Source organism: Spinacia oleracea, chromosome 3, assembly GCF_020520425.1.
Source record: "Spinacia oleracea cultivar Varoflay chromosome 3, BTI_SOV_V1, whole genome shotgun sequence".
Classification (NCBI taxonomy): domain Eukaryota; kingdom Viridiplantae; phylum Streptophyta; class Magnoliopsida; order Caryophyllales; family Amaranthaceae; genus Spinacia; species Spinacia oleracea.
In genome coordinates, this window is record NC_079489.1 from 154,247,403 (window position 1) to 154,273,632 (window position 26,230).

The window sequence follows — 26,230 nt, forward strand, 5'->3', positions numbered from 1 at the left end:
CCCTTACTGAACTTGCCTTGTTTTACTATTCAAATTGTTAGCACCATCTTTGGACGAATTAATTAACACTTAGCTAAATTTATCCAAAAGAAATTACTCCACCAAATATCAAATTTTCACTAGACAATATTTATTAATGTCAAACCACAACTTTATTAAAACAGAACCAAAGGGATAAGAAGGAATCCCTTCGACCAGGTATATTGTGTGTGCAAAACTTGCAGTCTTGCACACACAATATACGTTACACCCTTGCACTCTCACACAATAACATGACTAACGTCCGGGTACCTTAGCCTTGCTTACAGATTACATAACCCAAACCCAAACCCAATCCCAAACACCGTACATACAAAATGTACTTAACCAAATATGTATCAATTATTCCGGCAATGTTCTTATGATATAACAATTAGGATACAACAATTCAAATGACAAAGGGTTGAGAATAGGTTATGATAACATCTTTCTTAATTGTGGCTTCAGGTAATGTATAGCCATCCGCAACCTTATATACGGCATCTAGAACACGTCCATAGCCAAGGATCCGATCATAAACAGGTTTGGAGAAGTGATCATAGTCATTAGGGCTTGAGTTGGTCATCAACCCCTCTTGGGCTAAATCCTTCCACGAGTCTTCTATCTTTTTCCAGAATATTTGCAACACTTCTTCTCTGCTTTTATTATAATCCTTCATGTAGCACTCTACACTTGTGGCCAGACGACATCCTCTAGTTAGCTCCGCCTGATTTACGTGTCGCACATTGAAATCGGTTAATTAATAAATTCAATGTATGCAATTAATCAAGTGTTTCTAGCTACCTACTTCTATCTGCATTGTTTGACTTTTTCATTATTTCTTTACAGCTTTGACTATCAACATATTTAGTTATATATTATTTTGTCCTATGTTTTCATATGTTAGTCCTTTGTGGAATCTAAGACAATCTAATATAAAGACACTTGTCACATGAATCACAAAAACATCTGATCCACGTGGATAAAAGAGAGAAATAATTAAAAGGTTTATGGATATTTGGATAACAAGTGGGCCATTTGCATATGCATTTGGGAAGAAATTAGAATTACAATTGTGATATAAGGATACAATGAGTAAGATTGTGATTTAAGGGTACAATGGGTAAATGTTGGACAAATAAGGAAGATTTCAAAAGAGACTAATAAAAAAATAACTTATTCACTTATACAAAAAAAGAAATAACATTAAAGAGCGGAGGGAATAGTAAAAATTATAAAGTTTTGATATTATAAAAGTATGTATTCTTAACAAATATATATCTTTTAAGAATATGTACAGAGTATTAATTTTTATAAAATATCAAAACTTTATAATTTACTCAAATAATACGGAAAGAAGACTAACATTTATAAACGGAGGAAAGTAGTAAAAATTATAAATTTTAATATTATAAAAATATGTATTCTTAACCAATAATTCGTATATATCTGTTAAGAATATATATTAATTTTTATAATATCAAAAATTTATAATTTACTCAAATAATACGGAAAGATGACTAACATTCATAAACGGAGAAAGTAGTAGAAGTTACAAAATTTTGATATTATAAAAATATTTATTCTTAACAAATAATTTGTATATACTTACTCCGTTTTTTCTTGTTTACATGACACAATTGAGTTTTTTACACTATTCACACAAACTCTTTTGAATTCATTTTGTGATTTTTACATAGGAACAAATATAGTCGTGTGGGGTCTTGTTAGCTTCGTCTCAATGAATAGTTTTTAAATATCAACTTTTTATAAGTTTTTCTTATCCATAAGGAAAGATATTAATGTTTGAAATCGTGCATTGGCAAACGTGCCTAATAATTGTGTCATTTAAAGAAAAACAGATGAAGTATAGGTTAAGAATATATGTTAATTTTTATAATATACGCCCTCCGTATTTATTTAAGAGATACACTTGGCCGGACACGGCCGGGTATTAAAGAAAAATTGAATGAAATAAAATAATAAATCAAGTGGGGTTCTAATACACTTGCAAATGATTTTTAGTGCCAATTTTTATGCACGCGTGAAATACTAGGCACAATAAAATTTCTAAAATGCACGCACGCATCGCGTGCATAAAATACTACATGTATGAAATTATTTTAATAAGTAAATAAGTGGGGACCATGTTATTTTGTGGAGTGGGATGTGGGGTGTGTTTATGATATTATTTGTTTAATAGGATGGTAGGTCATAAGGTAAATTAGATGTATTATTTAATTAGATGGTGGGTTGATAAGTTACTAAAATAATGCGGAAAAATGACTAACATTCAAAAACGGAAAAAGTAATAAAAATTATACAGAGTAAAGTTTTGATATCATGAAAATATACATGTATTAAGAAACGGAGGAAGTAACGTATATTATTATATATTACCTCAGCAGTAACAATGTCGTCCATGAGTCGGACAATGTACTCGCAAGCTTCGAGAGCCATGGAGGGTTTCATTAACTGTGCATATTGTTTATGTTCTGCAACTTCATCCATTCCCAACAAAGACCCTGTAACACATACTTGTACAGCAGCTGTTGCTCTTCCATTCACCATGTATTCCTCATATGTTGGCACATACTTTGTTTTAACCCACAGTGCTTCGATTTGATAGTTTCTTATCAAATATAGCACCTGAATCATGAAACAATATGAATCATTATATTATATCATGAGAGGTTTGGAGAAAAAGAGCTTTTTGAATTGAATTTAGAGGTTCGGTCATTTTGAAAAAGCTGATGGAAGTACGTGGTTACGAGAGGTTTGAAAAAGAGATTTGTGATTTTTTGTATTAGAGGTTTGAATAAGTGGGTGTATAACACGACAACATTGCCATATTATTGTCTTACAACCCTTATCAACCAACATCACTTTATGTCAATGTCATTAATGGTCATTTTATTCATAACAGCTAATTTATTGAGCCCTGTACAGAAATAACTAATTCAACCGCTCAGTTAGTAACTAATAGCTAACACTAATCAAACCAGCTAACAACTAATTGTCAAATAGGGTCTTAATGAAACAATGGAAAAAAAGTTGTAATACTCCTTATGATCATTATGACATAATCGATCACATACTCCCTCCGTCCCTAAAAGATTATTCCATTTAGGAACACAGAAAGAAAAAAAAAACATTACTTGTTCTTTTCCATAATGACCCGCATACGGTCTTCCTCTTCTGGTCGTTTCCTTGGCAAGCTCGTCTAAAGTATTAATGACAAATTTGTATGCAATTTTCATATATTCTTCAGGAAACTTCTCTGCTGAACTCAAATCCCACCTGTGTTCGCAGATATAATTATGAGTATTCAATTACTCTATAATACTTTCTCTGAATCTAATTATTAATAATGAAAAAGAATCTTATAAATTACGTTTAATATATAAGGAAAAACATAGTCATGTTGGGTCTTGTTTGATTCGTTCCAATGAGTAGTTTGACAATATGCAAATTTTATAACTTTTAATAACACGTAACTAAATATATTAACGATGTAAAATGAGCATTGGCATGTGTGCCAAAAGGAAATGAGAAAAACATTTAGATTCGGAGGGAGTATGATTATACTAGAGCTTTTTTGTCAAAATGGTGCAAATAAAATGAAACAGAGAGAGTACGATAATGTATACTTCCTCCTTTTATTTTTACTCGCAATGTTTGTTACTTTCATGCATGCCAATGCAAAACTTTGATCATTAATATCCTTAAATTATTTTTAAGCAAAAATTATAAAAAGTTAATATTTTGAAAATACACATTAAGACGAATCTACTAAGATTCCAGATGACTATGTTTTATCTTACGTATAAATCACCAACAATGGTCAAAGAATAATACTTCATCCGCTCCGAAAATATCGCACCATTTGTTTTTTACACTATTCACACTATGATTTTGACCATTTTTTGTGATTCGTGCGTAATGAAATTTTAGTCATGTGGGGTCATGTTAGATTCGTATCCATATATATTTTCTTAATTTTTATAATTTTTATAATTTTTATTTGAACACGATTTGAGATATTATGAGTCAAAGTAATGGTTAGAGGAGTATAAGTTAACCATGGCGCGATATTTCCAAAACGGAGAAAGTATGGAAATAGTGTAGAAATCACAAAGATTACGGGTATTAAAAATCAGAAGAAGTATAATATATATACCCTTGAAATGCGTCGGTGAGTTGTTGGAGTTCCTCAAACGTTCCATAAGCATCATATGTATCATCTAAAACAAGTAAAACCAGGAAAAACTTGGAATACATTAGTCTAGCAAAAGAGTAACGAGGTTCATAGTAGGTTGCTACGGTCCAGAAATGCGATTCCACGCTTCTTTGCCTAACATGAGGAAGCCTTTTCACGAAATTAAAGCTTTTCCACCACCTGAGAAATAAGCTAAATGTTACAGAAAAAAGAAAAAAAGAAAAAGAAATGATTAAGATTTGAAAAAAACACTACAAGAAATTGTACAATTAACGATGGGAAATCTCGGCACTAAAGGCCAATAATCGTTGATTAACGACGGGATTTCCTGTCGCGAACCCGTCATAAAAGGGGTCTGTCATTAATGGAAAATCCCGTCGTTAACCTGTTGTAAATGACATTTGCGACGGTCGTCTTTGTTTGGTTACTATCCCCGTTGCAAAAGGCTTTTGCGACGGAATTTTTAATCTTTCGTTATTAGGTTGTCATTAAAGATACAAATTCTTGTAGTGAAATATCTTAATTTTAAAATGAGAAAGCTATAAAGGGTAGTGATTCCAAAACAAAAACACGGAGTATTTAAGACAATACATTACAATAAAAATTTCATAAGCTAGTTAATACTCCGTATTAATAAGAAAGTGGTGTATTTTTAAGATAGTAATTAAATATCAATATATTTTAAATCATACTCCCTCCGTCCCGGAATACTCGAAACGGTTTGACTTTTTGCACTATTCACACAATTCACTTTGACCCTATTTTATTTCAAATATATGAAAACAAATGTTAGTATACAATATATTGTTGACTTTATCTTAATATATATTTACAAAATATTAATATTTTATAAGTTTTTATAATATGTAGGTTAAAGATATTAGTGGTCAAAGTTGTGCATTGACAAACGTGTGCAGTCAAAACGTTGCGAGTATTCTGGGACGGAGGGAGTAATCAAATATGTCAATATACTCCCTACTAGATTTCACTTCAAATGTTTATCAAAAAAAAAAAAAAAAGATTTCACTTCAAATTTTATGTTTTTCGATCCACTTATTTGACCAATAATGTATTTAATTATTTTAATTAAAATTGAACAAAAATTGATATTATAAAAATATAAGTTGCGACAAATTTAAAAACATTTTACATAACTAATGACATTTGTATAAAAAAACACATGACAAATAAAAATAACATATATTCAGTACTTCGTATGATGGGAAAAAAAATACCTACAAAAACGAAAAATCTAAACAAACAAACTTAAAAGTCTCAAGCAAATCCAATCACATAAAAAAATTGTTCAACTTTAGATCTTTTTTAAAATCTTAAATTCACGTAGAAAATAAAAGATACTCGAGTTGGGTCGACAATATGAAGCAGGGCAGGGCTGATGGGGATGGGGTGAGGATAGGGCACAACACAAAATCCACACTCACCCCATCATTCATGGCGGATATGATTTTTATACCATTCCTGCCCCATTACCGGCCAAACCGAACCCCGCCTACTTGGGAGGAATATTGGGGCAGGTCTCCCATAAAACCCGCCTCACTGACACCCGTAAAAAAAAAAAAAAAAAAAAAAAAAAAGGTGGGTATAGTATGGATAAAATGCAAAAAAATTAAAGTAAAACAATAGTAAAAAAAACAACTAACTTTTGAATTTGGCTCATTTCTTGGCAATGCAACAACTGCAACCTGTTGAATTCAATCTTTGCAAGTTGTAGGAGCTTCTCATTTCGAGATTCAGTATCTTTCTCATAAAATGAGATGAAATTACGAACGAGTACCCTTTGAATACCGCGATGCAACGACTGTTTCAGCGCGCACCGTGCTTGCTCCGATGATGCAGCAATGGTGTTAAGGAAATCAGTGGTGAAAATAAGGGCTTCGTCGAGGATATTTTCGTCATTTACCCTTAAATGGGAAGCTTCATACAAGCTCAACATGCCCTTTGTATCACTACGTAGTGTTTCTTTGAACTTTCCTTTTCCATCGGTGAACTTGGTGAATACATCTGCATTTTTCAAAATCTCATCTTATAATATAATATAGGTGATGTTTGAGGATGGTAAAAACTTGAGGGTTATTTAGTAATTTTATTGTTATTTAACTATAGTTAGTATTATATTGGTTAATTAGGTTGAAATTTCTGAAATAATGTTAGATTAGAGAGAATGTTTATTATTAAGACAAATTGTTTTTTACCACCTGAAAAAAATCGAAAAATTATATTTTATCACCTAAAAGTCTAAAAATTGTTTTTCATACACCTAATAAAAATGTAAAACTTGTTTTTTACCACCTGAAAATGAAAATTAGATGAAATCTTTAATGTGAGGAGTCACAATAACGGTAATATCTCTGATATTTTCTCTTATTCCACGATTTCATATATTTGACATCCCTTTCCTTCCCCTGCTTCTTTCTCTTTCATAAATTCACTTAATTTTTCCTCATATTAATTCAAAATTGACAAAGTTCAATGATAGAAAAGAAATGAGGGTGATCGAAGGAGTTACAGAAAATCATGGAGGGTTGTAAAAAATTTGTAGGAAAATTAAATCAGTGGGTCCCACATAACAATTTATCTATTTTTTCGGTTTTCAGGTGGTAAAAATAAATTATCAATTGTTTTAGGTGGTTAAAAATAAATTTTCATTTTTTTAGGTAGTAAAAAACAATATTAGTGTTATTTTAGAGAAAGTGGCTAAAATTTTGTTATTACCATTCAAAATTTGCAAAAGTATAATGTTACGATTGAGATTTTCTTTAAAAAGTTATCCATTAAAAACTGCTTCACATTATAAATAATTAATTAAAGCATGTAAAAAATTACCAAATTTTGGGTTAAAGTTACCATGTTACCACTACAAAATTATGCATCAATTAGAGATGGATTTGAGACGGATAAAATAAACGTATCAAACTTGAGACGAGTTACTAAAATTTGGTCTCTAAATTAAAATTGAGATGGAATTGTATATGGAGTTTCAAAAATTCCGTCTCAAGTTTGTAATGGATTTGCAAAAATTCAGTCTCATTTTTTTTTGAGGCGCTCTCTATAGAAACGCCATATTTCCGTCTCAAATCCGTCTCTAAGCATCATTTTGAGACGGATTTGGACCCTATATAGACGAAATTCCTCGTATCTATAAAATGATTATTTTATAGTGTACCTGATAGACAATAAATTTATTGTACATCGAATACATGCAAGACCTTTTGACATTAAATTTATTTATTCTAAACTCATTTTTTTCTCTTTTTCTGTAAGTAATTCATAGAAATCGCAGATTAAAATACTCATTCAAAACTCATACAAGTGGGTTGTTGTCCATTGTCATACATTAAACAAACAAAGAATCTAAATAAATAAAAGTTCTTACCACAAGGCATGTTGTAGCCATGTTGTCTGAATATGCGAAACTGTGATGAAGTATCACATAAATCAAATTTCAGTTTGAAATTTTCTTTGGCAAATTCTTTGAAAATCTTGTCCAATAAATTGTTGATTTCTTTTTCATAAAAATAGGGGAACCCTAGACGTTCCATTGCATCAATTAATCTCATCTTCTTTGCTGAATCGGTAGAATTATCCATTAACATCAACAACACTTCCTTCTTCAATGGTTCACTTTCTTTTTCATATCTTTCCATCTTCTACATTGCATGATACAATATAATCCCATGTCAAAAAAAAAAATTATATAATAATATAATTATAATAAAATATACAATTCGGAAGCCATTGTACGTATAAGTACAACCAAAACCAAATTATTAATCAAATTGAAATTAAAATAACTATTTGTATTTACAGTAGAAAAATGATAACACTGATCGACATATATATATAATTCGAAAATGATAAAGGTCGCAACATGCGACCTTTAAGCCGTGTCACAATGATGACATGGCATGTTTATGTGTCATGATTTAAACTGGAAACTAAAATATTTAATTTATATATTCTATTTTAAATGTTTCAAAAAAAGCTAGGAAAATCTTAATATTCTAATTTATTTCCTTATTTATACCGACTACATTATTTACATATTTTCATAGTAAAAATATTGCATTGATAGTAAAAATATTATGATGACTCTTAGCCTACGTGTCGCCTATATGTACCAATTAAACTGCGACACGTAAGATTGCGACAACAAAATGTTGTCGCAACTTGCGACCTTTATCATCATCCTTTATAATTTATAAAGACTTATATAATACGGTCTTATATAATTAGTTAATGTCATCAAATAATTTTAAATAATTACGTGGTATATTCTAGTATTATTAATTATACTTTTGAATCAAATTGTTATACTTTTTAATCAAATAAGAGTAGTTATAGTTTCTAGTTAAATGATTATCTTTTTTTTAATGTTGACATCACCAGTCTTACGCGTATATATGGCGCCATGGTGGTATCAGGAGACATAATCTATATAATTTTGTTACTCGATCATTCCTTCAAAATTGTTTAATTTGATTTTTCAGGGTATCCAAACACGTTATAAACCGTTAACCAGTTTGTGGTCCGGACGATGTTTCGGTTGCTACTTTAAATAGTTAAAATTCTAGAATTTTCTTGAGCACAATATTTGATCACAATACATATATAGTCCACAAAGATAAAATGTCCATTAAATTGATAAACTATACAGACACACTGCGTCATTTATCATGTATCATATCATTTTTCATTAAATCATCTTACAATATGTTAATTTTTTCTACTGGAACTAAGCGCTTCAATTAATATACATCAAATTAGATATATGTAGATAGCCACAAGCCCATAAGTAGTTGCATGAACATGAAGGCAGCACCGAGAGGAAGAGAAGCTTTTGCATTTATGGACCGGTGCTATATTGCTATCTCTATATCTAAAACATAATCAATCTATTTTAACCTTAATGCAACCACTAAGCAAGTAAACTAACTCGGAACAAAAAAAATGAATTTTCATATCGCCTAATTCAGCTCTATGTTGATTCTTATGAGACTCATTTTTTTTTGTTTTTGGTGTTAGCACGTGGTTCACTCAGCTCTTAGGGCTAATTCGGATTCAGGGCAGTTCTGGGTGTATAGGTTCCACTCCCCTTCCAATTGTTGTTGCGGGGGATCGAACACAGGTTCTCCCTACCAAGTTCAGCCGCAATCACCACTAAACTAACAGACAATTGGTCTTATGAGACTCATGACATCATGTCTCATTCAAATTGAAATTGAAATTGAATCTAACAAGACCAAAAATAATACTCTGTGATATATTTTCTTTCATGTAAAATAAATAAAGACTATGGTTAAAGTTTTCTAAATATTACAACATGAATAATACTCCTTATTTTGTAATTGGGGGAGAACTATACGTATTTAACGAATGGATTATATGCATATAACTACATTATTTCTTACTCTCTTCGTTCCTTTTTAATTGTCGCTAGCTTTAACTAACTTCCCCTGTTCTTTTTGTTGTCACTTTAAATTATCGATACAAGTTCCACTTAAGTTATAGTTATTATGCTAAAATATTAATCATTAATTATTGTAAAATAGAGTGAGAAATATAAAATATGCTTAGAAATAAAAGAAATTAAGTTAGAGTACTAATTTCATGATAAATGTAAGGCGAAAATGATAAAGGTCGCAACATGCGACCTTTAAGCCGTGTCACAATGATGATTTGGCATGCTTATGTGTCATGATTTAAATTGGAAATTAAAATATTTAACTTATATTTTTTATTATACATGTTATAAAAAAAGGTAGGAAAATCTTAATATTCTAATTTTTTTCCTTTTTTATATCGGCTACCTTATTTACATATTTTCGTAGTAGAAATATTAAATTAATAGTAAAAATATTATGATGATGCGTAGCTTACGTGGCGCTTATATGTACCAATTAAACTGCGACACGTAAAATTGCGACAACTAAATGTTGTCGCAACTTGCGACCTTTATCATCGTCCAATGTAAGGAATATTATGTCCAAGAGAATTTCGACAATCACAACGTATTGGAAGAGATATTAATTAGTAAATATTGTTTTTTCTCCCCTAAATTACTGTGCAAATGAAAAAACGACAATTAAAAATACTGACCAACTTATCATCAACCGTAAAGTTATCGAAGCGGTCACCCCAAATATCCGGTGGGAAATGAGCGAGAGGTCGCCTGACCGGCGCTACACCAACTTGAAGAGGTTTCGGTATCACGGTTGCCATGTTTAGCTTCTAGCTTGGAAATGTGAAATTGTTTGTTATTCAATAAAATATTTTTAGCATAAAAAAAAAAGTACAATATTTTTAGGAGATAGAATATAGATGGATATCTTGATTCTTCAATGATGCATGGGGCTACTGTATTTATAGACTTATTCGTTTACAAATTGTCGAATTATTCTCATTATAATATTTTCGCTCGAATGATCTTTACGCTTACTATTTATACTGTAAGTAAGGAACTTTGATGAGCATGTAATGGTGGGGTAACAAGCTAAAGTAAGGAAATTAAAATAAGGTCATAAATTGTTTAACAATGTAATTGTCTGAAAATTAATACTTCGTATTAAGGTATTGTGAGCCTGTAAGTCATGGTGGCCTGGTGGGCTAAGTTGAGACTTGAGAGTAAAATTTATATGCCAAAAATGAAATGAAGTAGTGTAAAAAAAAACGTTCAAGAATAAATTAAAACGAAAAATGTAAAGAATTTTCAAAAGCGGATAAAAAAAAGATAGAGTAAGGCCCTGTTCTGTTCACCTTATTTCCATTTATATATTTCAGGAAAAATAATTTCAGATAAGATAATTCCAGAAAAATAAGGGTTGACCAAGTACAACTTATAACTAAAATAAGTTTTGATAAGTTTTAATAAGTTCAGATGAGTTCAGTTAACTTCAGATAAGTTCAGATAAGATAAGTTCAGGAAAAATAAATGAAAATCAGGTGAATAGAACGCACCATAAATAAGTTTCAGGAACAGATGTAATATTAAAGCATATATTTTTATAATTTTAAGTTATTGATTATTAAATATAATAGTTGTTAAATTTAAGCTATCATTCACAATCATGATAAATGGAACAAGTAAAAATACGGAGGAAGTAATATATAAAATAAGATAAAATAATACCCCGTAGGAGAATTATGGGTTGTCTTGGTGTTTGGAGAAATTATGTTTTCTTAAATACAACAAAGTATATGGGATGTCGGAAGTGGATTCAACACTAACGGGTGTAATGAAAGTTTGATCTATATTTTGACTAGTATGAGTAGATTGAAAATTTGGTGTTTGGAAAAATTGGGTTAAATTTCTACTTGCTCGCTTCTCGGATTCTGGGATTGATCTTGTTGAGTTAAACTCGGCATAGATTGTATTCGAGGATTGTTTTTTAATAATTTCAAAAGAGAATTTAGATCAAAATTTTGATTTGGATCCATGAAGTATACGAAGTATATTTTCCAAGTAAAACTATGGAAATATTGAACTTCTGACATTATAGCTCAAAAATTATAGTCGTTAACCCATTGAAGTGCACGCATCTGAAAATGTAATGGGTTGGAAAATATAGCATTTGGAAGTTGTAACAAAAGTGAATAAAAATATAATTAATTTATTTTGGGTTATGATTTGATTGGGGGAGAAAAAAATGGAGTTTTGAGTGAGTCCACTATAAAAATTTGTATATTTTATGACAACCTAATAACGACGGGTAAAATCCCTTCGCAAAAGGGCTTTTGCGACGGGGATAACAACCCAACAAAGACGGGAATAACCGTCGCAAATATATTTTACGACGGGTTGACGACGAGATTTTCCATTAACGACGACCCCCTTTTATGACGGGTTCGCGCCGGAAAATCCCGTCGTTAATCAACAATTATTGACCTTTAGCGACGAAATTTCCCGTCGTTAATAGTACAATTTCTTGTAGTGATCTTGGATTTTCAAACTCACTTCAACACTTGGTGTAGTCTTTTACCACATTATCTCAAAACTTAGACTTGAGACTCAACTCGAGACTCCCATCAAGACTAGGGATAAACTCACCCTAATGAAGTATACGTTAATTTACGTGTGTTATTTATATTTGGCGCTTTTGATTACTTGATACTCTATATCAAAATACAGTTAGGGAAAGGAAATTTCGAGCATTAGGTGATTGTTTTCTTCATGTTCTACTCGTAAAAACCAACTCATATTTGTTGATATAATAAGAATTATCTAAAGGGCCATGAAAAATATTGAATTTAGTTATTTGAATGTCAAAATTTTAATTTAACTTTGGAGTCAATTACCATAAACCTAAAATTTTGGTTGATAAATTACGTGGAGAACTACAAGGTTTTCCCATGTTCTAAGCAATTTGTTGATATTTTATTTCTGTTCAATCTCGTCATGTTTAATCGTGCCGCATATTATGCAGCCTCTTAATTTGGGACGTCACACGTACCTCTAGTCACCACTCATCAGGCTATCCACCCTTATATTAAAGGAAAAATTACTTTAAATAATCCAACCTTTTGCCGATTTTCCATTAATAATCCAACCTTTCGATTATTATCTAATAATCTAACCTTTATACCCCATTTACTTTTGTTGCACCTAAACGACCTGTAACCGGGAAATTGAGTCTAACACTTTTACTTTATTTTAAAAAGAAGAAAAAAATCATTTCTTCCCAAACTAATTAACCCTCATCTATCCTCCATAAACAAAGTCGCCTGAAGAACGGAGGCAACCATTTCCATCATCATTCATCACAACCACCACCATTACCATCTCATTTTTCTCCTTCTCAAAATCTGACATATTCTGAATAAGGAACAAAGAAAAGATAAAAAAACGATTCATAAATTGTATTTGATTGTTGTAACATAAATTCTAATGCATCAACCGTTCAACACCATCAACGCCATAATCACATATTAACATCACCAAAATAAAAATCGAAAAAAAAGAAAAAGAATTGGTCTCACTGATTAATCAAATTAAGCTCAATCTCATAATTCTCATCAATTTGGTACTATCAATTGCAAATAATTTGATTCCTTAATAATTGGATTCCTTAATAATCACTTGCAAATAATTTGATTCCTTAATAATTGCCAATCCGTCCAATACCTTTGTAGAACATGAAATCAAAGATGTTATTACCCAAAGGATGATGATAACCGGAATTTTTGAACAAGGAGTTCCAAAACTAGAACTTGGGTTCTGGTTGTTTTCACGAAGCAGGGGACGAAGAGAATAGGGAGCGATGTTAATGGCGGTGTTGGCCGATGTGTAGAGTTGAAGAAGGTTGGCGGCTTCCTAAGCTTTCGAGCCAGGGGCAGTAGAGGCGGGCTAGTTTCTCGGGGGTTGTAGTGTTGTGGAGGAGAGAGAATAGAAGTAATTAATGGTTGAACACATGAAATGGAGAAGAAGAGAGAAATAAGTAAGAAGGAAAATTGGGATAAATTGACGATTTTAATTAAAAAAAACTAGCAACGAACAGTTGCATGCCACGTGGGACAGGTTACCTGCTGTACCGGTTCTTTTACCGATTGGGTATAATAAAAGTTAATGGGGTACAAAGGTTGGATTATTAGATAATAATCGAAAAGTTGGATAATTAATGGAAAATCGACAAAAGGTTGGATTATTTAATGTAATTTTTCCTATATTAAAACTAAAATTTTCTATTTTCTACACTATTATACGAAGTATAAATTAGGTCAAGATTTTAAGAGAACATAAACTTAACTTTTATTTACCTTTCTTGTAAAAAAATAGTAATTTAATTATAAAAAATATTCAAAGGCAAGGTCACGATTTGCACAGTTTGCAGATCACAATCACATGATTCACATGCAATATAATTACTCGTTGTTGATTAAGATCGATTTCGTTTAGTGGAGTACATGACCATACTTTTGGGTTTTTATGTTACATGATCGATTTCTCTAACTATTGCCAGTTTGTAACACTATTAAAAGTATTAATGTTTTCCTTTTGTTTATTTATTTATTTTTTATTATTTAATACTAAGGTGATGAACAACAACCTATTAAGTATTAACGTAACTTAATTCTTCTTTTTAAAAAATGAGATGAAGAAATCAAATAAGATCAAAATGGGAATAACGACTTGGCCATTGCAATGAAGGGTACAAATGCTATTCAATTTATATAAATCACAATTATAATCTATCAGGACAATAAGTTTCAATTAAGTACTCTGTACAATAAATGCTATTCAATTTTAACCAAATCGATCTAACCAGCTAGTTTCAATAAATTTAGATAAGTTCAATTCGGAGAAGTTTAGATATTATCTGATTGAGAACAGAACGCCCTTCTACGTCGTACGGAGTAGTAAGTAACAAATACCATTTCATACGGGTCACAATCACATGCATTATATTGTAGATTTGTAGTCCATTTGGGGGCTTATTCTACTATTCGATTGCTCCTTGATTAAATCTTAACCAAGATTTCGTTTAGTGGAACCCATGACATAGTATTACTCCATAAATCTTAACCAAGATTTCGTTTAATGGAGCACATCACAAATCCACATGACTACTTCTACGTACTCCGTACTTGAAATTGGTTAATGGTTTTTGGCAAATTTGTTAAAAAGGACCTTTTATAACCCAAATTTTGCGAGAAAGGACCTTATATAATTTTTTTTGTGAAATAACACCTTAATGTAAATTTTTTTGCGAGAAAATGACCTTATATAATTTTTTTGTGAAATCACACCTTAATGTAATTTTTTTTTGCGAAAGACAACCAAAAATAAATTTCCGGCATTGACTGAGCTTTTTCGGCCATTGACTTGCACAGTAGAAGCACCTGTGACTTAATTTTGCTAATCACACCCGATTTTCCTCCAAAATTCTAAACTTTAAAACCTAAAGTTGAAAAAAAAAATCGAAATAAAATCAAGTTTGAAAATTCAAGACTCGGGAGAATCAATGTCTTTAGCCAACGTAAGCCACACGTGCTGCTCACGAGCAAGTCAATGGCCGGAAAAGCTCAGTCAATGCCGGAAACTTCCCTTAGGTCTTTTCTCGCAAAAAAAATTACTTTAAGGTGTGTTTTCACAAAAAAAATTATATAAGGTCCTCTCTCGCAAAATTTGAGTTATAAAAGATCCTTTTTGGCAAATTTGCCATGGTTTTTTACTTTTTTTGATGGTCACAATCACATGATTCACATTAATGTTTTCCTTTTGTTTATTTATTTATTTTATTATTTAATACAAAGGTGGTGAGCAACAACATATCAAACTCAATTCTTCTTTTTTTAAAATGAGGCGAAGAAATTAGGGTTACAATTTTTTATCCATGAAAATGAAAACTTCAATCCAGCAAAAATAGAGGTGGCAGATATCTAAACCACTACAAAAATTTGTATCTTTAACGACAACCTAATTACGACGGGTCAAAAATCCCGTCGCAAAAGCCTTTTGCGACGGGGCTAACAACCAAACATGACGGGAATAACCGTCGCAAATGTCTTTTACGACGGGTTTACGACAAATTTACGACGGGATTTCTATTAACGACGGCCCCCTTTTATGACGGGTTCGTGACAGGAAATCCCGTCGTTAATCAACGATTATTGGCCTTTCGCGACGGGATTTCCCGTCGTTAATAGTACCATTTCTTGTAGTGAACATAAATCTTATCTTATATTTTAAGATTGCATTATCTTAATTTCTAAGTTTCAAGTACAACAAGTTCAAATAAGTTTTTTTTGATAAGCAAACAATATAGTTCAAATAAGTTATAATAAGGTTTTATCTAGACAATAAGTTTCAGTATGTAAGGTTCCGCAAGTTACTCTTTAAAATCAGCTAGGTCTAACTAAGTCCAGTAAATTCTAATCAATTCCAATAAAAGTGATCCAACCATTTTCAATAGATTCAGATAAGTTCAATCAAGAGAAGTTTAGATATTATCCGATAAAGATAACGCACACTTCCACGTAGTAAGTAACAAATACCATTTCATATGGGTCACAATCACATACTGTACATCGTACTCATGATCCATTTGGGGCTTATTCTTCTATTCAATCAACTCCTTAAATCTTAACCAAGATTTTGTTTAGTGGAACACATGACATAGTATTAATCCATAAATATTAACAAAGAGTTCGTTTAATGGAGCACATGACAAATCCCCATGACTACTTCTACTTGAAATTGGTGTGGAAAATTATCTATCTAATTATGGTTAATTGGTTGTTTAATAGTAAAACTGATTCTTTAATAAAAACTCAAACGACATCTATAATAGAAATCAAAGTTAACATTTATATAACAAACTAGATTTTAGCCCGTGCGATGCACATATTCTATTAAATTGTTATGTTTAAATAAAACTCATATTTATATATATACCAATTTATATATTATATTAGATTATTTTTTTTATTTTTCATTGAATTTCATTTTCGATTTATTTTTTTAATTATGAGAGTGTTTATTTTTGGATGAAATTGTGTATATGAATAATTAATTGATAAAAATTTCTACGTGACAATTAATTATTTATCTATGTGGCACTCGACTTTTTTAATTCAAAATTAATTTTGAATTCTTATATTTCATTGGCGGAAACCATTATATTTCTTACGTGGCGCTCTAATATTGGATTAATGTTTGATTTTAAATTGAATTTTATTTATTTTATTTTAGATTAGTGTTTGATTTTGGATGAATTTTATTTTAGATTTATTTTTTAATTTTTAGAGTGTTTGATTTTAGATAGAGTTGTGTATATTAACAATTAATTAATTAAAACATCTACGTGGCACCTACTTATCTACGTGGCACTTGATTTTTTTAATTCAAAAATAAATTAGAAATCTTATTTTTCATTGGCCGAAACCATTAGTAATCCTACGTGACGCTCTAATATTTCAGCAAATATGCCTCCTTTATATATATATATATATATATATATATATATATATATATATATATATATATATATATATATATATATATATATATATATATAATATATATAAATATATATAAATATATATATATATATATATATATATATATATATATATATATATATATATATATATATATATATATATATATATATATATATATATATATATATATATATATATATAAAGGAGGGATCCGGTAAGAACACCTCCTTAGGTAAGAACACTCCTTACGGTAAGAACACTTTCACACTCTTAATGTTCTAGATTTTTATTCAAGCATGTTCTAAATTTTGTTAACTATGCTCTAAAATTATTCAAAAATTTCTAAATTTGTTCAACCATGTTCTAAAATTATTCAAGCATGTTCTAAATTTGTTCAACCATGTTCTAAAATTTCAAACTCATGTTCTAAATTTATTCAAGCATGTTCTAAATGTATTCAACGATGTTCTAAATTTATTCAGCCATGTTCTAAATGCAGGCATGTTCTAAATTTATTCAACCATGTTCTAAATTTAGAACAAGTCAACACATATACATATATAAATGTTCTAAATTTTCAAGCCCGTGATCTAAATTTATTCAAACGTGTTCTAAATTTATTCAACGATGTTCTAAATTTTTTCAACCATGTTCTAAATTTATTCAACTATATTCTAAATTTATTTAAGCATGTTCTAATTTTATTTAACCATGTTCTAAAATTTCAAACTCGTGTTCTAAATTAATTCAAGCATGTTCTAAAATTATTCAACCATGTCAAATCAATTTTCAAGCTCATGTTCTAAATTTATTCAACCATTTTCTAAATTTATTCAACAATGTTCTAAATTTGTTCAAGCATGTTCTAAACTTATTCAAGCATGCTCTAAATTTATTGTACAATGGTCTAAATTTAGAACATGAGAACCTAGTCAACACATATACATATATACATGTTCTAAAATTTCAAGCTCGTGTTCTAAATTAATTCAAGCATGTTCTAAAATTATTAAACATGTTATAAAATTATTCAACCATGTTCTAAATTTATTCAAGTATGTTTTAAATTTATTCAAGCATATTCTAAATTTATTCAAGCTTTCAGCATGTTCTAACTTTATTCAACCGTGTTTCAAAATTAATTCAAGCATGTTCTAAAATTATTAAACATGTTCTAATTCTATTCAGGCATGTTCTAAATTTATTCTAACATGTTCTAAATTTATCCAAGCATGTTCTAACTTTATTCAACTGTGTTTCAAAATTTATTGAAGTATGTTCTAACTTTATTCAAGTATGTTCTAACTTTATTCAAGTATGTTCTAACTTTATTCAAACATGTTCTAACTTTATTCAAGTATGTTCTAACTTTATTCAAACATATTCTAACTTTATTCAAGCATGTTCTAACTTTAGTCAAGCATGTCCTAAATTTATTCAAGCATGTTCTAAATTTATTCAAGCATGTACTAACTTTATTCAACAGTATTCAAATGTTATACAAGCATGTTCTAAAATATATTCAAGCATGTTCTAATTTTATTAAAGTATATTCTAATTTTTACATTTTTCAAGATTCGAGTACATTTTGAACAATCAATTGAGAATGTCACCACCACCACCGCAGACCAGTTCAGCCACCACCACCACAATCGGCGATTTCTTCCAAACTTCGGTTCGATTTTGTTGGAGTTTTGAAATGAGAAATCGATTTTAATTTTGTGCATTGAGAAATCGATTTCAATTCAAAACTCGATGCTCGTATATCGAGAAGTCGAATTTTTTTCCGTATCAACCTTCAAAATTAGAAAAAATAAATGAAGAAACTAAATTATCAATCAACCTTAAAACAAAGATAAAATGCAGAAAATAAATTATCTGCATAATAACTCAGCCTAATCAGAGAAAATAATAGTTCAAATAAGAAATTACTCCATCAAAAACCAAAGAACATGCATCAAGCAAATAACGCCACGAATCACCAGAAAATCGCAAAAGGTTAGAAAACGAAATGAAGAGAGGGAACAGAGCAGAGAGAAAATAGATCTTACTCAGAGTCACCAGTAAGGTCAGCGACCGAGAAGACGAAGCCGCCAACCTTGAGATCGACAGAAAGGACGACCACACCGGCGAATTTATTTTCGTGTCACTGAATTTATTTTCGTGTCACTGAATTTATTTTTGTATCACTGGAAATAGATCTTACTCAGAATCACTGAATTTATTTTCGTATCAACCACACCGGCGACTTCTAGTTTGATTTCACCGGATTTCTAGTTCTGTTTCGCCGGATTTCTGGTTCGGTTTCGCTGCCTCCTCGCTTCCGACTCCGCCGCTGCGGCCACCGCCGCTGCCGCCACCGCTGCTGGATCGAAAAATCTAGGAAGAACACCGATTGAGAAACCGTTTGAAATCGATTTCGAAGAATCGATTACACAATCGATTGAAAAATCGATTTTAACTGAGAAATCGATTGAACAATCGATTAAGAAATCGATTTCGATTTGGAAAATTTAGTAAAGAAACTCGCTAACGTTGTTATCAAATTGCTCGAATCGAAACGAAATTAAGAGTTGTTGATTAATTCACACAAAATTTGCGATAATTGGGGTAAAAATCATGTCGAATTGAAGAGAGAAGAGAGAAGAGAGAGAGAGGTAGTTGTGATGAGTTCTTAGAGAGAGAAAAAAATGTCGTGAAAGAGAGGAGAGGAAGGGGGTAAGTGGGTAAATGATTATCTTAAACTACGAAAATGCCATTAATATTAGGTTGATTTTGGGCGGTCGGATTAGATTTCATCCTACGGTGTAAGGAGTGTTCTTACCGTAAGGAGTGTTCTCACCGTAAGAAGTGTTCTTACGGGAGCCTTTCTCTCTCTCTCTCTCTCTCTCTCTATATATATATATATATATATATTAGATTTGAATTAAAAAAAGAATAATTTCATCAAAACTATGATTCCCCTAACAATAATCTTGAAACTTTCTAAAAAACAGACACCAAGATACCGAATCTTAGTCAAAATACATAATTTGTTCCACACAAATTAACTGAAATAAATAAATGAATAAACAAAAAGAAAATTTTTGGCGGGTATTTTAGTATAAAGTAATAGATACTCCTCCACGTAGAGATTTACGTAGAGATTTTACCACCTAAAAAAATTAAAATTTGATTTTTTTTATTATCTCTTATCAATAAGATAGACGAAAACATTATGTGTGAGCGTGTGACCCTATTTTTTTTTAAGGCGTTTAAAGTCAAATTTTCCTTATTAAATACCGTAACAAGAAAACAAAAAATAAAATAGAAGCCATATCAATATATCACTAACAAGGAACTTTGAGGAAACAACTTTAACAAGTTAAGTCGAATAAGCTAAAAAAAAATGGAGTTTTCTTGGCTACTCTCATTCATAACATTAATAATTTCCCTAACAATAACCTTAAAACTTTTAAAAAAACAAACACCAACAAATTTACCACCAGGCCCTCCAAAGTTACCATTAATAGGTAACCTCCACCAACTAGCTTCCAAAACCACCCTCCCCCACCGCCGTCTGGCGGAGCTGGCGACGGTCTACGGCCCTATTATGCACCTCCAGCTAGGGGAGGTTCCCACGGTGGTGATATCCTCGCCGGAGATGGCAAAAGCGGTGATGAAAACTCACGACGTGGGTCTTTGTAGTCGGCCTAAAATGTTGATGCCTCAAGTGGTGTTTTATAACTGTAGCGATATTGCGTTGACCCCTTACGGCGAGTATTGGCGGCAAGTTCGGAAGATTGCGACGCTTGAGTTGTTTACGAGCCACCGTGTTCAGGTGTTCCGGCCGGTGAGGGAGGAGGAGGTAATGGGTGTTATTAAGTCTCTTGTTACGGATGCTAAGGCAGGGTTGGTGGTTAACCTTAGCAACATCATTTTTGCCCTCAACTTTAACATTATTTTAAGGTAACTTTCATAATCATCTTGGCTTTTTTTGTTTTTGTTTTTTTTTTTGTTGGGAAAGAGTCACATAGACCATCTGTTTTAATGACTAGATTAACCACTCTTATCAATGGGAAAAAAAAAAAAAATCACCACTATTTTTCTACCACTTTCTTACTCCTCTACATCACTTTCCTCACAAATAAATTTTCCTAAAACAAATTCATCCCATCAATGAACTAAAAAAATCACCACTATTTATCAATGGAATGACCACTTTTACTATTTACTAAACCTCACCACATTTTATATCTTCCACATACTCTCTCCATTTTGTATTTTATTCAATTATATTTAATAACTTAAATGAATTCTAACAATTAATTAAGATAAATTATTTAATTTACGTTATTTTTATATATTTTTTGATATTTATATATTTTTAATACTATAAATTTAATTTTCAGTAATTTTTCGAAATATCTTTATAGTAATACTTAGTATGAAAAATGATTTTGATGATTTTAGAGAGAAAAAAAATAATTTTTAAAAGTGTGTCAAAATATAGAAAATTTAGTCTCTATACATAGATCATGAAATTTTATGACCATTGGCATATTTTTTTTTATTATTATTAATTATTTTCGACTAAATTAGCCGTTACCCAAAATAACCATTAGAAAAAGCACCGATTTTTGTGATTGATTGATAAAAATGATTGACAAATGGCAAGCGCCCATTGGGCCTAACGCTGCCCAAGTCAGCAAAAAGAAAATTCCCTCTTTTTTTTTTTGGATTTATGCGGCTACTTTTACCTAAATTACCGTATTTTATCTTTGTTTTTGTCCCATTCATGTCACTATCATCTGCAACTCTCACCAAGTGGGTCCCAATTTTTTTGGTGAGCATTTACAAGAAATAGAACACCCCGCATGTATTTACCGATTTTCTCGCGAGCTAATTTTAATTTCCCCATTGGTGTGGTATGCGAACTATTTTAACCTCACCGTTTTTCACTTGTGAGAAATTTTTTCCCCTACTGATGAGAGTGCTCTAAGACATCATTTGTATCGTTGCACTGATTTTGGGGTGAAATTTTTCGAGATTCAATTGATGAAGGATTGAAGGGTGATATACACCCTCTCCTTCTTAAAGATCTTTTCATTTCCATCTTGATTACATTGGTCTTCCCTACACTAATTTGACCACTAATATTTTTAAGAAAATTAAATGGACTTTGGGAAATATATTACTCTTTCCATCTCACATTACTCGTTCCACTTATCGTTGCACAAAATTTTAGATGATAAATGGTTGTTTGATTATCAATTTTTATTTTATTTAAAAAGTAGATGTGATAGGAGTTAGTAAAATATTTTTTTTAATTGGATGAGAGAGATAGAGTGGGGACCAAGCTTTTTTTTTATATATTGGGAAGAGAGAGACAATATAATAATTGTGCGGTCATTTCAAATTTAAAGGTGTAACATTAATCTGGGACGGACGAAAAAGAAAAATGTAACAAGTAATGTGGGACGACAAGATTATTTACTCTTGCTTACCAAAAAAAAGATTTAATAAAATTTTATGTTTGTCGCCTAAAGCTCCGAATTGAAGTTGCGTTTTTACCATCTGAAAATCTCAAACTTTTTTTTACCACCTGCAAACAAAAAAAAAAAACATTTTATCACCTTTTAACATCAAAGTTAACGACACCCTAATAGATCCTCACTACAAGCATTTGTATCTTTAACGACAACCTAATAACGACGGATCAATAATCTCGTCGCAAAAGCCTTTTGCGACAGGGATAACAACCAAAGAAAGATGGGAACAACCGTTGCAAATGTCTTTTACGACGGGTTAACGACGGAATTTTCCATTAACGACGTCCCCCTTTTATGACGGGTTCGCGACAGAAAATCCCGTCGTTAATCAACGATTATTGGCCTTTAGCGACGGGATTTTTCGTCGTTAATGGTACAATTTCTTGTAGTGCCTTCTTGTTAACTTACCTGAACTCATATTAACTTACTTTGTCTTAGTTAACTCAAAATAAGTCGAACAGAAAATACCCTAATAAATCATCTTTGTGATAAATTCAGGTTAACTATGAACAAGAAAGGCAAAGATGGAAAAGAATTTAGACAATTAATAGCAGATGTGGCTGAGCTAATCTCTGGCTTTTCAATGGGTGACTTGTACCCATCAGTGAAGTTCATAAGTTCAATTACAGGTATGAAAGGGAAACTCGAACGAATAGTGAAGAGATTTGATACTTTAATGGATCCCATAATTAAAGAGCATATGTCTAAAAAGAGATTAGGCAATAATAAAGTTCAAGATGAGGAAGAAGACTTGGTGGATGTTCTTTTAAAATTTCATAAGGGTAATCTACATGATCATACTAGCACTGAATTCTCTCTCACCACTGATAATATCAAGGCTATTGTTTTTGTAAGTTCATTTTTTTTTACCATATATAGTTTGCATCATCACATTATAATTCATGCTTCAATTTGTTTTGTCTTAGTTACAACCTTTACTGTTCGCCCTAATTTTAAAATGCGAGTCGATAGATAAAGATGGTTGTGGGCCGTGTCAGGCCGAGACCAGGGGAAGTGGGCCTGAACGGGTCCGGCCCACAACAAGCCCGCTTGTAAACGTTCGGGTCGGGAATTTCAAAACTGTTGCTCAGGCCAACGTGCCCTCGTGCCTGTCCAAGTTGGGTCATCTGGTCGCCGTGCCTAACCCTAATTTTACTAAGTTTAGCATGATTTGCCGTGCCGGTTCGGATCGTACGTGTTGTGGTTTGTCGTATTTTTTTAAAAAAATACGACTCATGCCTGACCCCCCGGCCCACAAATTCTTGCCCGTGCCCACCCGACCCACAACCATCATTATGGATATGATGGATATTAAATTAATTCATGCCCCCATTTTAGATATTATTAGGGGAAATGTGGGTTATTGGATATGGATTCGATAGTTTGGTAAAGTTAAGTGAGTAAAGTTGCAACTATAAAGAAACGGTCAAAATAGAAACGTTGCGGTTAAAAGAGAACGGTGATCAACTACTTGTTCTTTTTGTTTTATCTATTGCGGCTTTAAAATAGTTAAGGCATATCCTCCTTACCTCAAAAATTAAAATTAAAATTATAATAGTTAAGACTTGGGCTCCGTTTGGTAGAGCGTAAAACGTTTTTATGACTAGGAAGTAATAAGTTACTTCTTAGCTATTAGATAGACCTGATCAAACGGCGGGCCGGGCTCGTGCATAAAAAATCAGCCCGTTATGTCGGGCCGGGCCGGGCCAAGATTCGGGCCAAAAATTTGTGCCCAAACCCGCTATTTTCGGGCCTAATATACCGGGCTTTTCGGGCCATTTTCGGGCCGGGCCAAATTTATAACTAAAAAGTGTATTTTTGTGTTTCCCAAACCCGCCCAAAAAAAATAAATTTTCGGGTCGGGTCGGGTCGGGCCCGGAAATCGAGCCAGAAAATTCTGCCCAAAACCCGCGAAAATTTTGGGCCGACGGGCCGGGCTTGTCTTGATCAGGTCTACTATTAGATTATTCTCACTCAATATATTGCCTCCGTATTTATTTAAGGGATACACTTGGTTGGGCACGGGTATTAAGAAAAAGAATTGAATGAAATAAAGTAATCAAACAAGTGGAGTTGAGTAGATATTTTAATAAGAAAAACAAGTTGAGACCATGTCATTTTAGGGAGTGGGTGGTGGGGGTGGGGTGTAGATATATTATTTAATTAGATGGTGGAGTTGATAAGTTACTAAAAATGGCAAGTGTATCTCTTAAATAAATACTGCCGGAAAAGACAAGTTTATCTCTTAAATAAATACTGTTCCGGTGTTGTAAAGATGGAAGCAATGAGCTTCGAATGAAGGCCCTTTCGTATGTGTTGAAGATCTTGCTTGCTTGAATGAGTTGAGTCCGAATTCACCTGCGCAAGAGCAAAGTCACTAGCCTCGGGGGTGTTTCCGAGGAAAGCCCCTCCGATGCCTAAGTAAGAACGATGCTCGGATTCTAGAGAGAAGTTCTCTAAAAGAGTAGTCTTAAGGCGATAAATTGGACGTACCTTGAGGTGTGAGCCTTGGCGGCCTATTTATAGTGTTTGCATAATAAATGCCCATAGGTCATTTATTGCTATTGGGCCTTGGGCCTTGATGGATGGCTGACTAGCCATTTGGTAGGTTTGATGCTGTTTGTTTAGAGCCATTGGGCTTTGGACTTAGTGGCCCAATTGAGAATCAATTGGGAGCCCAAACAACATGCCCCCCAGACCCAGTCCATTTAGAATTAAATGGGTGGGTTTCCAATTGTCAGAAGTCCAAAAGTTCCCTCTTTTTTTTTGAAAAGGGATGATTTGCATTGATGACAAGTGTTGGGATTTGTATTGTGTCGTGGAGATCGTGGGTTGAGGAAGTTGATGCGCCCCCTTTCTTTTCTATAAATACTGGGTGCTTTGCTCCTTTCGAACTTTTTACTCTTTCTTTCAAACCCATTCTCTCTCTAAATTCCGGCGATCGCAGTTTTCAAGTTTCTTCAGATCTACGGAATTCAGTCAGCTTTGGACTTCGGGAACTTGTGTCACTCGTTTTGTCGGCGAATTCCACTTCGGGAAAAGGTAACTTGTTTCTGAGTTTTTACTTATTTTTTCCGATCTTTCCTCTACTCCTCAATCTAAACCCTAGATCGAAAGTTCGCGGCCATGGCAAAGAATAGGGGAAAGAGTAAGTTCGTCGTTGAGTCCTCTGGTGAGAAGGAGGATGTGCCTTCGGGGAAGGTACATAAGTCTTCAAGTGGTTGGGATGCTTCTAGAGATGGTGCCGCTGGCGATTCTGGTGTATCCGAACGGGTTACTTCTGGTAAGAAGGCCGGCTCTTCGGGTGTTCGTCGTCATTATCCTGAGTTTCCAGTTCATTGGACGGAAGTTGATCCGAAGGGCAAGTATGCCTCAATTTTGCACGAGACCACCAAGATCGATGGTCCATTGGAGAAATCGGTCAGTGGTGACTGGTTGGTGGAAGCGAAGTTGGGGAATTATCATCGGAAGGCCGAGGAGCTATACGGAATTCAGCATGCCTTGG

General features: G+C 32.3%; 2 protein-coding genes across 2 annotated transcripts; one reads left to right on the forward strand and one right to left on the reverse strand.

Annotated features, from left to right (window-relative positions):
- Positions 1 to 147: 147 nt before the first annotated feature.
- On the reverse strand, positions 148 to 10,550 carry LOC110800419 (valerianol synthase TPS8-like). Its single transcript, XM_056839644.1, has 7 exons — positions 10,355 to 10,550; positions 7,632 to 7,905; positions 5,899 to 6,259; positions 4,199 to 4,417; positions 3,177 to 3,318; positions 2,419 to 2,667; positions 148 to 745 (listed from the first exon to the last, which is right to left on the reverse strand). The coding sequence occupies exons 1-7, from the start codon at positions 10,475 to 10,477 to the stop codon at positions 428 to 430; spliced, it is 1,686 nt and encodes a 561-aa protein (XP_056695622.1). The 5' UTR covers positions 10,478 to 10,550; the 3' UTR covers positions 148 to 427.
- A 9,919-nt stretch (positions 10,551 to 20,469) lies between these two features.
- LOC110800420 (cytochrome P450 71AP13) lies at positions 20,470 to 23,701 on the forward strand. The gene is made up of 2 exons (XM_022005726.2): positions 20,470 to 21,142; positions 23,224 to 23,701. Exons 1-2 carry the CDS (start codon positions 20,583 to 20,585, stop codon positions 23,699 to 23,701), a joined length of 1,038 nt encoding a protein of 345 aa, XP_021861418.2. The 5' UTR covers positions 20,470 to 20,582.
- The last annotated feature ends 2,529 nt before the right edge of the window (positions 23,702 to 26,230 follow it).

What these genes read in the sequence shown, in the direction of transcription:
- LOC110800420 (XM_022005726.2), top strand. Translation starts at nt 20,583, where the DNA reads ATGGAGTTTTCTTGGCTACTCTCATTCATAACATTAATAATTTCCCTA. An exon ending in AACTTTAACATTATTTTAAG is followed by an intron (nt 21,143 to 23,223) that starts GTAACTTTCATA and finishes TGATAAATTCAG; the next exon opens with GTTAACTATGAACAAGAAAG.
- LOC110800419 (XM_056839644.1), bottom strand. Translation starts at nt 10,477, where the DNA reads ATGGCAACCGTGATACCGAAACCTCTTCAAGTTGGTGTAGCGCCGGTC. An exon ending in TTACGGTTGATGATAAGTTG is followed by an intron (nt 7,906 to 10,354) that starts GTCAGTATTTTT and finishes CATGCAATGTAG; the next exon opens with AAGATGGAAAGATATGAAAA. An exon ending in TGGCTACAACATGCCTTGTG is followed by an intron (nt 6,260 to 7,631) that starts GTAAGAACTTTT and finishes TGAAAAATGCAG; the next exon opens with ATGTATTCACCAAGTTCACC.